General features: G+C 45.0%; 1 protein-coding gene across 1 annotated transcript in view; it reads right to left on the bottom strand.

Moving 5' to 3' along the window:
• Nucleotides 1–12,025, bottom strand: part of CYTH4 (cytohesin 4) — a 44,155-nt gene extending 32,130 nt beyond the window's left edge. Inside the window, exon 1 of the mRNA XM_066633404.1 lies at nt 11,955–12,025. Within this exon, the coding sequence (XP_066489501.1) occupies nt 11,955–11,976 (22 nt within the window). The 5' untranslated portion in view covers nt 11,977–12,025. The remainder of the gene's footprint in view (nt 1–11,954) is intronic.
• Between the last annotated feature and the right edge of the window lie 321 nt (nt 12,026–12,346).

The raw sequence follows: 12,346 nt of genomic DNA, 5'->3' as shown, positions 1-12,346 counted from the left end.
TTTCAACCTCTTCATAAATGACCTGGACATAGGGGTGAGCAGTGAGGTGGCTACGTTTGCAGACGACACCAAACTTTTCCAAGTGGTGAAGACCAGAAGTGATTGTGAGGAGCTCCAGAAGGATCTCTCCAGACTGGCAGAATGGGCAGCAAAATGGCAGATGTGCTTCAATGTCAGTAAGTGTAAAGTCATGCACATTGGGGCAAAAAATCAAAACTTCACATATAGGCTGATGGGTTCTGAGCTGTCTGTGACAGATCAGGAGAGGGATCTCAGGGTGGTGGTAGACAGGTTGATGAAAGTGTCGACCCAATGTGCGGCAGCAGTAAAGAAGGCCAATTCTATGCTTGGAATCATTAGAAAAGGTATTGAGAACAAAACGGCCAATATTATAATGCCATTGTACAAATCTATGGTAAGGCCACACTTGGAGTATTGCGTCCAGTTAGGGTCACCACATCTCAAAAAGGATATAGTGGAAATGGAAAAGGTGCAAAAGAGAGCGACTAAGATGATTACTGGGCTGGGGCACCTTCCTTATGAGGAAAGGCTACGGCATTTGGGCCTCTTTAGCCTAGAAAAGAGAAGCCAGAGGGGGGACATGATTGAGACATACAAAATTGTGCATGGGAAGGGTAAAGTGGATAGAGAAATGCTCTTCACACTCTCACATAACACCAGAACCAGGGGACATCCACTAAAATTGAGCGTTGGGAGAGTTAGGACAGGCAAAAGAAAATATTTCTTTACTCAGCATGTGGTTGGTCTGTGGAACTCCTTGCTACAGGATGTGGTGATGGCATCTGGCCTGGCATCTGGCCTTTAAAAGGGGATTGGAAAAGTTTCTGGAGGAAAAATCCATTACAGGTTACAAGCCATGATGTGTATATGCAACCTCCTGATTTTAGAAATGGGCTATGTCAGTTGCAAGGGAGGGCACCAGGATGCAGGTCTCTTGTTAACAGGTGTGCTCCCTGGGGCATTTGGTGGGCCGCTGTGAGATACAGGAAGCTGGACTAGATGGGCCTATGGCCTGATCCAGTGGGGCTGTTCTTATGTTCTTAATCATCACAGTCACTACTCTTGCAGTGCAGGACAAATGCTTTCTTTGTCTAAAACATGCATAAACAAACATTTCAATAATTACCAAGGTATTCATTTTACAGAGTTAGGGTGCAAGCAGAAGAGTTGGGCATTATTCTACATTCAATTCCAGTTCAAAACCAGATTCAAACCTGGTTCAAAATGTCTGAACTCTTTACCATATCACTTTTCAAAGTTAATGTCTGAACTGGAAGTTAGAAAAAAAAATACTGATTAAGCTGCACCAGAACTAACATTTTAATGGTGTGACATTTTGGCTATTACAGATTAATGTTATCTTCACTGAGAATCATAACTAACCAGGCCATTAGGAAGTATGACGTGGCCCACTTGAAAAGACAGATGTACTATTAAAAAGCAACCAAATGGCAATTATTTAGATTATTATGATTATAAATTACAGCCATGCACCACTTAAAAACCATTTGCTTAACGACGGATCGCATATATGATGTTGTTCAAAGCACAATAAAGATGCTGTTAATGAGGCAATCATGTCTCCCAGAGCATGCAACAGAGTGTCTGTTTACACAACAAAAAAACAGGATAAAAAAATGTACAAAAATAAATAAACCAACTGAAAAACTTCATATGTGACATTTTCTTGACAAGCATCTACACTGGTACATTTAAAAAGAAACAGCAATCTAAGCACACCACTATTTTATTTTTATTGCATGTTCCACGTCTGAATAAAAAAAAGGAAGTCTAGTTCATTTGGCCTGGAAACTCTTTCTCTGTTTTGTATTTCACACGCAGGACAATTGCTAAATATACGGCCAGGAAAGGGGAAGCCAGTGACCCAGATCTGGGGAGGGATGGTGATGGAAGGGGAAAAAAGTAAGCCTATTGACTCATATCCCTTTCTTCTACAGAACATTGTTTTAACTGGCAGCCCAATCCTATCTAGGACTTGTGGTGGTAGATCTTGCAATCTGCCACTGTAAGCCCCAGTGGTGCAAAAGCTGCACTGCTGTCATGTGCTTGGGGGCCAATGGCGCAAATAGCCAGAGGCCTCACATGTGGTATAACAGCTCCCAGATACCCCATGAGAGCATGTACGATGGCAGCGGGGACAGTTTGGGGAGGATTGTGGGAGGTTTGGTGTAGGGAGTGGGTCAGGTGAGAGGAGGATCTCAGCAGCAGCAACAGCACAAACTGAGATCCTATCCCCCTTTCTCCACCCTGAACTAGCTGATATAGGTCCAAGGTTACCTATTGGAGGCAAAAAGGCCTGCAGAGAGGCAAGTTTTACTTCCCTCTCCTGGACCATCTGGTCCCCCCCCCCCCCAAATAGCATGCAGTTTGTGCTCCATCAACAGCACTGTGTGCTATGGGCTGGCAGGGAATAGGATTGAGCCCACAATGGTATTACCAGCGCCACTCATACTTAAGGCCAGTTCACACAACTGTGGCCACAACTTGCCTTCCCCACCCTTGTCTCCACCCTGCTCCTGCCTCCCCCACCCCATTCAGTTCACCCCCATTCTCTTGCTCACCCTCAGTGTTGACTTACCAGCGTCAGGGTTCCTTGGCAAGCTGCTGGCAAGCGGCCACAGTTGCTCACCCCTTGCAGCAGTGGCCCAGCTGCGCTCCATGGCGTGTCGCTTTTTGCAACACCCATAAAGCATGCTGCACCACTAGAACGTGAGTTCTGATGGTGCCACAGCTCAATAGCATAAACCTTTAAGTATGTATGACTGAGGCTGCAGTCCTGACCACACTTTCCTGAGAGTAACCCCATTGCACAAAATAGGGCTTACTTCTGAGTAGACCTGGTTAGGATTGTGCCCTGAAACAGTCACCTATGTTGCCCCTGTCTATTCCTGCCTCCATCCCCTTGACTTCCCTTGCATCAGTATATAGATTGTAAACCCCTTGGGGCAAGGATCTGTCTTTTCACTCTATGTAAAGAGTTTTTATGATAATAATAAAGCACATGGATATGCACTAAAAGGCCCCAGCAGTGAAACAGTTATTAAAAGAGAAATCTGACAGGCTGAGGCTGAAATCCTAATCACCATTACAAGGGAGGAAGCCCCCTTTTGATGCAGTGGAACTTCTAAGAAATGCTGCAGAACCCAAGATAGCAAGAAAGCAGAAAAGTGAGCGGGGTGAATGGTCTCCTTAGAGGGAAAAGATGAAATATTTCATTTGAGTCTTGACCTGAAATAAATGTGTCAAAAGGCTCCTTTACATTGCCGGTGTGGGAAAAACATGTTCGAATGCTGACTGGCGCCGGGTAGTACTTTTCCAGCCTTGACACTAGTCACGCATTTTGCTAAATGTTCTTAGAGTCTGAACTTGCACAGATGAACGCTTTCAACTTCCTACTTGGGAGATCTTGTTTTTTGCTAAATCTCCTTTGAGCTCCACTCAACATGAAAGACATTTCACAGGGGGAAAAAAAAATTCTGAAGATATACATACAGAGCATCAGGGTTTTCCCAGATGCTATCTTGGTCGAAGGAGAGAGACATGCAAAACATGTCATTTTTATATCCATTTTTTATTTTTATCTTCATTTATTTCATTTCTGTCCATTAGTTTTTTTTGTTCCATTTTCGTCCTTCTAGCAGACTTTTTTTTTTTTAGTTTCACAACCACAACAAGGAAAGACAGGTTTAAAATAAATGAGTCTGTCGAAAGGAGGTGGACATAGAGTTTTGCCCCGACAATTCTATGGAAATAATTGTTCATATAATTTTTTTTTTATATATATATATAAAGAAAGATACCCTGCACATGTCCGATCTCGTCTGATCTCGGAAGCTAAGCAAGGTCAGGCCTGGTTAGTACTTGGATGGGAGACCGCCTGGGAATACCGGGTGCTGTAGGCTTATACCATAATCTTTCGAGACTGAAGGTTGCCAACCAAAGAAAGATAAATGGGGTTCTAACAATGGAAACCCATTTGCTGCTGCTCATTCCATTGTGCAATTGCTTGGTGTACCAAAAGGGGCCCATTTGTGTCCATTTCCCTCCTGTTCAGAAGCCCGTTTATCCAAACAGAAGCAGAGAAAGTGGAAAGTGTTGGAAGCAATCAAAATAGCAGAGCTGACGTTGAGTGGGGATACAGAATCAGAGCTCAAGCAACAGCACAATCTGATAAGCAATTAAACGTCCAAGGTATTCAGGTTGCTCCTAGAGGACAGATGCCTGCCCCAGCTGATCAATAAGTTCTGAAAACCCCTGCACTAGTAAACTTCCTAAAGAAATTCATTTCCAGTGCAGTGCTAAAGGCTGCACCAGCAAGACTGCAATCCTATGCACACTTTCCTGGGAGTAAGCCCCACTGACCACAATGAGTAAACATGCATTAACCCTTTTTTGCTCGGCGCATTTGGTCCCTGTTGTGCATATGCAATGTTGGGCAGAAATGGCTTAAGGGGCTCTGGAGTGGCAGGCTCAGGGTGCCCTTTCATCCTGAGTCTACTGCTGCCATCTCCCTCCAGGATGCTAAGAACAGAGCCTCATCAATCCCCTATCCACTCACCTCATTCCTTCCTTGTATGGTCTAAGCTTGTGTGGTCTATTTAAGCTTAAATAGACCACACAAGGAAGGAGTGAGGTGAGTGGGTAGGGAAGCAGATCACAGCGATGGGGACCTGCATGACCAGCAGTGATCGGCTTCATTCAGAAACAAAGTGAAGGTGTAGGGAGCAGCCAAGTTCCTTCCTTGCGGTCCTTTTAAACAAAACCGAATGTGCAAGACATGCTAGGAATTCCCAGCAAAACCGGACTGCCTATTTTGCTGAAAAGGATCACGTGGGACAGGGCAAGTCAAGTGGTCACATTTCTGTTTGTTTCTGGATTTTTTTTGTGGGGGAGGGGAGCAGCAGCTGTGGGTCAGAGGAGGATCAGGAGGGGAAACTGGTTGGGCAGTACCCAGTTACTACTAGAGGTTCTTCAATGTAGCTGAGATGCTAAACTTAGAACTGAGTTGAAGAAATTTTAATAGTTAAATCAATTACAATATTTAATTAAAAAGGAGCAAGTGCTTAGTCCTATCCAATTTTCCAGCACTGACGCAGACGTACTAATGCATCCTGGGGGAGGGGGAAGAGTCACGGAGGCCTCCTCAAAGTAAGGGAATGTTTGTTCCCTTACTGCAGGGCTGCATTGCGGCTGCATTGGCTCTGGAAAATTGGATAGGGTTGGGCCCCCATTTTTAAAATGTTAGTGCCACACTTCTATAATGACCAATACAATGATGCTTGGAAACTTGTGACTGTCCGTCAAGTTTTTATAACTGGTGATTAATGAAGGCAATAGAGGATTATATCCAGCTGACAGTCAGAGCTGCCGGAGTTTCAACTTGCTAGTACAGGTTGGTCCTCCTTATTCATAGGTTCAGGAACCATGGATTTGACCCACGTGGGACCCAATCCACCTAAGGAGAGCCAACCTGTTCCTCCCAGAAGTGACCAGAAAAGTCTTCCAGTCACATCTGGGAGGTGGTCTGAGGTATGAGAGGGCTGTGTGTGTTCTTCCTTGCACCTCAGAAGGCCTCCTGGGGGCCGTATAAACACAATATTGGAAGTGCATTTCTAAGGCCTTCAGGAGGCCTTTTGAGGCTTGGGGAGGCCGCACATGGCCTCCCTGGGTCTCAGACCACCTCCAGGGCATGGGTGATGCCTGCACCCATGGATTTATCCATGGGTTTTGGTGTCTACAGAGGGTCTGGGAAGAGATCCCCTGCAAATAGCAAGGGCTGACTGTAGTTCATTTGAGAGCTCACTGTTGAATTCTTAGGTAGATGCAAGGTCTCACGACATGACCCAACCGAGCCAACACAGGTGTCTCTGTTTCAGCAGTGCGTACATGCTAGGGATTCCAGCACATTCCAGGACTGTGTTGTTTGGAACTTTGTCCTGCCAGGTGATGCTGAGAATGCGTCGGAGGCAGCACATGTGGAATGGATGATGGCCGGATCCCAAAGGATCTCCTCTATGGAGAACTTGTGCAAGGAAAGCGCCCTACAGGTAGACCACAGCTGCGATACAAGGACATCTGCAAGAGGGATCTGAAGGCCTTAGGAGTGGACCTCAACAAGTGGGAAACCCTGGCCTCTGAGCGGCCTGCTTGGAGGCAGGCTGTGCAGCATGGCCTTTCCCAGTTTGAAGAGACACTTGGCCAACAGACTGAGGCTAAGAGGCAAAGAAGGAAGGCCCATAGCCAGGGAGACAGACCAGGGACAGACTGCACTTGCTCCCAGTGTGGAAGGGATTGTCACTCCCGGATTGGCCTTTTCAGCCACACTAGACGCTGTTCCAGAACCACCTTTCAGAGCGCGATACCATAGTCTTTCGAGACTGAAGGTTGCCAACAATGAAGCAAGGTCTGAGCACGCTTAAAATTAAGGCTTGGCCACTGATGACAGTTGCATAAAAGGAGTAGTACCTATTTGTCACTAGACAACATAAGTTATTTTTCATATGCCATTGCATTGTGCTAATCCCAGCCCTCTTCAAGATGCCCAAATGCAAAGAGTCAGTCCTGAGTGGCCAAAAAAAAAAAGAAAAGGCCAAATGCTCTATGGCACTACATGATGAGAACACACAACAGTGTCAGTCAGGAGTACTTGTACTAAGTGGATGCACCAAGTACATGGGATGTGCTTCCAAAATGTAGTTTTGTGAATGAATTCTCAATACATTCCAATGTCAGATATGAAAGACAAACAACAGAATGTCACTGTCTTCATGATAGCATGCTTGTAAGCTTCTTGGGGCACCTGGCTGGCCACTGCAAGAGACAGAATAGTAATCTGAATTGACCTTTGGTCTAACACAGCAAGGGCATTCATATGTTTTGATAAATGACCCTGCACATACAGAGACTGCCTACACTGAAGTACACAAAATGGAAGGATCCTTGGGAAATGCAGGTACAGTTAAAGCTGCAATTTCTGAAATTTCCAGCGTGGAAGGGTTGCCAGATATCATACTTTTATGGCTATTAGAATATCCCCATTGTTGTAGTTGTCAATTTCACTCCCAATGCTGTCAGTTTCACTTGAAATGCTGTCAGTGTTCTACAGTCATCAGCAGCATTGGCTGCAAACCAAAAGTCAGGGCCGGTGTGCGCACTGAGCTGGTTCCCATTGCTTTCCAGATCATCATCCTATGTTTTTCTCTTGAACACCCCCCACAATCAAAGATGACAGCAAGACATTGAGATTGCACAACTTGTGCTGGTTGCTCAAAAAGCAACAGGTTGCCGCATCTCAAAAAAGGATATAGTGGAGATGGAAAAGGTGCAAAAGAGAGCAACCAAAATGATTATTGGGCTGGGGCACCTTCCCTATGAGGAAAGGCTACAGCATTTGGGCCTCTTCAGTTTAGAAAAGGGGTGCCTGAGGGGGGACATGATTGAGACATACAAAATCATGCAGGAGATGGACAGAGTGGATAGAGAAAGAGACGCTCTTTTCCCTCTTACATAACACTAGAACCAGGGGACATCCACAAAAGTTGAGTGTTGGGAGAGTTAGGACAGACAGAAGAAAATACTTCTTTACCCAGCGTGTAATTAGTTTGTGGAACTCCTTGCCACAGGATGTACTGATGGCATCTTGCCTGGACGCCTTTAAGAGGGGATTGGACAAATTTCTGGAGGAAAAGTTCATTACGGGTTACAAGTCATGGTAGGTATGTGTAAGCTCTGGGTTTTAGAGGCAAGCTGCCTCTGATTGCCAGATGCAGGGGAGGACACCAGGACGCAGGTTGTGTCTGTTGTCTTGTATGCTCCCTTGTGCATTTGGTGGACCACTGTGAGATACAGGAAACTGGACTAGATGGGCCCTTGGCCTGATCCAGCGGGCCTCTTCTTATGCTGTCTATTTTGTAGAACAGTGGGACACTAGTCTGGACTTCAGCATCCTGACCTTGTATTGTGGGAATTGGTAGACCAGGAATAACATGTCTGGCCCCTAGAAAAAAGCCCTTTGGACTGGGCCAGCCCAAGATTTCCAAGATCTGGTGCCAGATGAACATTCCTGGGCAGGGTGTTCCAGAACAAGGTATATGGTCTGAGAAAATGTGATATCTTGCTGAAGCTAAGCAGATCTAGTTCTGGTTAATGCCTGGATGGGTAATTGCCTTAAATCCCATTACAGTACCTTGGATTCAACAACAGAAGAAAGACAGGAAATAAATACATAACTAGGTGCCACCATGGAGAAGTCTCTGTCCCTGGGCACTACCTGCCTAACATCTGAAATTGAGGCCTTTTACAGAAGGGTCTCCAATGAGATATCATTGACCAGGCAAGTGCATATGGGAGCAGGTACTCCTTTAGATACCCAGGTAGATCCAGTCCATAAAGCATTTAAAGGTCAGAAGAGCACTATGGAAGGTATCTACTAACACACAGAAAACCAGTAGAGATGTTTTAACTCTGACAAGGTATATTCTATGTGTCTGGACAGTAATCTAGCCACCACATTTTGCTTGTACCAGTTGAAGTTCCAGGCAGACCTCAACAACGGCCCCATCTGTAACATCTACAATACTCTAACCTGAACATTACCAGTGCATGGGGAACAATGGCCAGGATATCTCTGTCCAAGCAAGACTACAGCTAGCACATCAACCTAAGCAGGTAAAAAGCACTTTGTGCAATGGATGCCACCTGGGCATCCAACCTAAGCACCCAAATTTAATGATACTCCCAAGCTGCAAACCTGCTCCTTCAGGGGGAGTACAACCCCATCAAGATAACAAACACAACCTCCTTGGTCAGATGAACTGTCCACCAACAGTGTCTCCACCTTATTAGTCTTCATCTAGTTCATTCCTGACCTCAAAAAACCTTAGAACATCCTAGGCTTCCATCTGAATTTGATGACAAGGAGAAATAGAGCTGGATGACATCAGCATACCAATAACAGCTCATCCCTAAATGACTTGCCACAGTTACTTCATTTGCAGTGCAATCCTATGTACTCAGAAGTCAGTGCCAAAGAGTTCAGTGGGACTTACTTCCAGGTAAGTGTGCACAGGATTGCAGCCTTAAATAATGAACAACAGGGAGACAAAATAGAGATTTGTTTAGCAGTAGGAGATGTTTAAGAGGAATCACATCACTTCCACAGGACAACCAGAGTGTTGACAAGTCTTGCCAATTCTGATTGAAGCTATTCCTGCCCACGTTTTCCTCCAACATGAAGTAATGTTGGGAATTCTTGGAGGCCCCATTAAAATCTCCAGGATTTCTTTTAGTAGTTACCAGGAGATTGATTCTGATCTATGGAGACTCCAGGCCAATTCTGGAGGGTTGGCAAGCCTAGTTTTGAAGGAATCACCAGCCATGCCAACTGGGGACTCTTTGTTGGACCTCAAGAATCCATCAGGATACATCAGCCTGCAAGGGGGAACTATCTCAATCAGTTCATCATCCCCTATAGGCAAAAGCGTTACCCCGATTTTAAACATAACCAGGCTGGTCATAACAAAGGAGATAACAATAATAAAAATATCTGATTTTAAAGAACGTGAGACTTGAATTACTGCTGACATCCAATGGCGTACCCGGAGAAGGTAGCACCACAGGCAGCAATGGTGTGACTTCGTGTGACATTGTCCAATATTATGACGTCACATGATGTCACTTCCTGGAAGCGCCAGGAGCACTTATACATTGCAGTAGCAGCTGCAGCAATATCATCCGAGCAGCCATTATGCTCCTGTCGCTCCCTGATTCGGAAAATGACTAGAACACACATGCACTTACAGGGGCAGCTGATGCCTTACCTTCAAATGACACCCAGGGCTCAGGCCCTGGCTTGCGATACCCTGGATGTGCCACTGCTGACATCATACTTGATTCCCATCCTCTGACAACGTAAGGTATTAGGGCAGTGGTTCTCAAACTTTTTAGAGGCTGCTGCCTGATTTATAAACACCAAGGGGTGTGGCTGTAATGGTGATTAGGCTATAATAGTGATTAGGAGGAGAAGTGCTCCTCCTAAGTAGCAGTTTATTTAAGCCTCAATGCACATAACCCAGTCTGCCCTGTCGGTTTCACAAATCAGCCAAAATTGGATCATGACCCACTGGTGAGTCCCAGACCCACAGTCTGAGAACTGCCGCATTAGGGCATTGGAAACATTTTTCTCATTGGGACTCTGGTTCTCAGCAATAGTGGTGATATCATAAGCTTAGGTGTTACAACTTTTGGTTTCAGGTGCAAGAGAGGACAGGGGCTCCTGGACCTTTAAGCAGGATTGCAAAGAGAGAATTTCAGAAGGTGCAGCTTTTCTCAACCCTGCGGGACAAGCGGCACCTGCTAAAAGTCCCTCATCCACACAGCTACACAGATCGCATTTCTGGTTTTCTTTGCATCCACCCAACCACTTATTTTTTGTTGCAGAGGCCCCATGGGGTGTGTGCTAGTTGCAACATTTAGTATGGGAGCTTCAGAGAGGATCACTATGAGTAGCCCTTCCACTTCTAAACGGAAAGCACAAAATCCTGTCTGAAGGACACTCCCACACAAGCATTACTGGAGAAACAGAAATAACCGTCCACATGTACAAAGAATGAGAAAGCAGCTCCCTGTCTCAAAGGGCTCATGTCTATATTGTGGCAGGCATCATCTTGCAAATATATGCCCTAAATTAGAGCTTTCCACTCTCCTCCCCCCGTACTGCCCTATTAACTAGGGCAGTGGTTCTCAAACTTTTTAGCACCTGGACCCACTTTCTGGAATTGCATTCTGTTGGGACCCACCAGAAGTGATGTCATTAACCTGGAAGTGATATCATGACCAGAAGTGAAATCATCAAGCAGAAAAAAATTTTAATACCCCCAATATGAAAAAAAATCAAATCTAATTAAGTAAGTAAGTAAATTAAAAGTTTACAATAACTTCAAAAATTCATTTAAGATGAAGAAGAACCCTCCCAAGCAGTTCCCAAAGGCTGCAATCCTATCCACACTTACCCAGGAGTAAGTCCTATTGACTAGCATTGTTAAAAGCATATACAGATTAGCCTGTTAAAAGTACAGATTTCCCCAAATGCAGTCACATACCATGGGAGCATCAAGTCTAATATATTAAAAATAAAATATTGAAATGAATGGGGACCCACCTGAAATGGACTCATGACTCATGACTCATGACCTAGTGGGTCTTGACCCACAGTTTGAGAAACAGTGAACTAGGGACATCTTTTTTAGTCCATCAAAAAAATTTTAATTGATGGATCTAACTAAAAGTTGCAGTCTCACTCAGAAGTAAGTCCTACTGGTCACAATAAGGTTTTTTTTTTCCATATGTACATAGGATTGTAGCCCAAAGAGTCAAGGACCAATCCTATCCAACTTTCCAGCATCAACAGGGTGTGCATTGCATTTTGAGATGAGGAGGCAGTGATGGTGGATTCCTCAAGGTGAAGGAGTATATCAGGGCTGCATTGGTGCTGGAAAGTTGGATAGGATTGGATCCTAATACTTCTAGTGATGTGACACAGGAGCTGGGCCCACCCTATTTGAGTCCACAGATATCTTAGGGAGGTTAGAGAAGTCTTTGAAACATCTAAAGGCCCATGAAGCTGCTTAAGCTCAGCAGATCTGTGTACGTTGATGGCACCTCCCCTTGGAATCCTATGGACTCACCTTGAATCCCAGTATGGAAGTATGGCAGGATAGACATGAAATAAAATCAACGCCCTCTCCAAACAAGATCAACAAACTTTGAAATCCTACTGAGAAGCCCTAGAATCCCCTTGTTCTCATTTCTCCCTTGTACAGGCTGGTGACACTCCTACAAGATAGAACCCACAGCACCTATGTCAAAAAGGCAGCATAAAGATACACTCCGTATTTCTTTAAGAAGAGACTTACTTGTGGGACAAGCATCCATCATGAAGCCTGGCCAGGAAGACTGTCTCAGCTGTAGAGCAGCTGCTGCTTTCTCTTCCCCCTTTTGCTTCTTCAGAATTAAAGTGACTTCAGTGCAATAGTAGCTGAGCTGTAGGAAGCCACCCCAAAGGGCTGCAGAAGCGTGTGACTCCACCCTTTCCTCCTCATGCGCTCTGATTGACAGGGGAAACAGTGTGCTCATGTTGCAAAAGCAGTGTCAATGATCTTTGGTTGCTTCCTGGCAAAGCCACACCACTACAGCAATGTTCACCTCTCATTCGGATGGATGCCGAGCAAGTCACAGGATGCACAGTGCTACCCTGAATGGGTTTACTCATGAGTTACTCATGAACTCAGTGAACCACTGAGTTCAG

Source organism: Tiliqua scincoides, chromosome 7, assembly GCF_035046505.1.
Source record: "Tiliqua scincoides isolate rTilSci1 chromosome 7, rTilSci1.hap2, whole genome shotgun sequence".
NCBI classification, from domain to species: Eukaryota; Metazoa; Chordata; class Lepidosauria; order Squamata; family Scincidae; genus Tiliqua; species Tiliqua scincoides.
The sequence above is the reverse complement of the archived record's forward strand: the minus strand, read 5'-3'. Positions and strand labels throughout refer to the sequence as shown.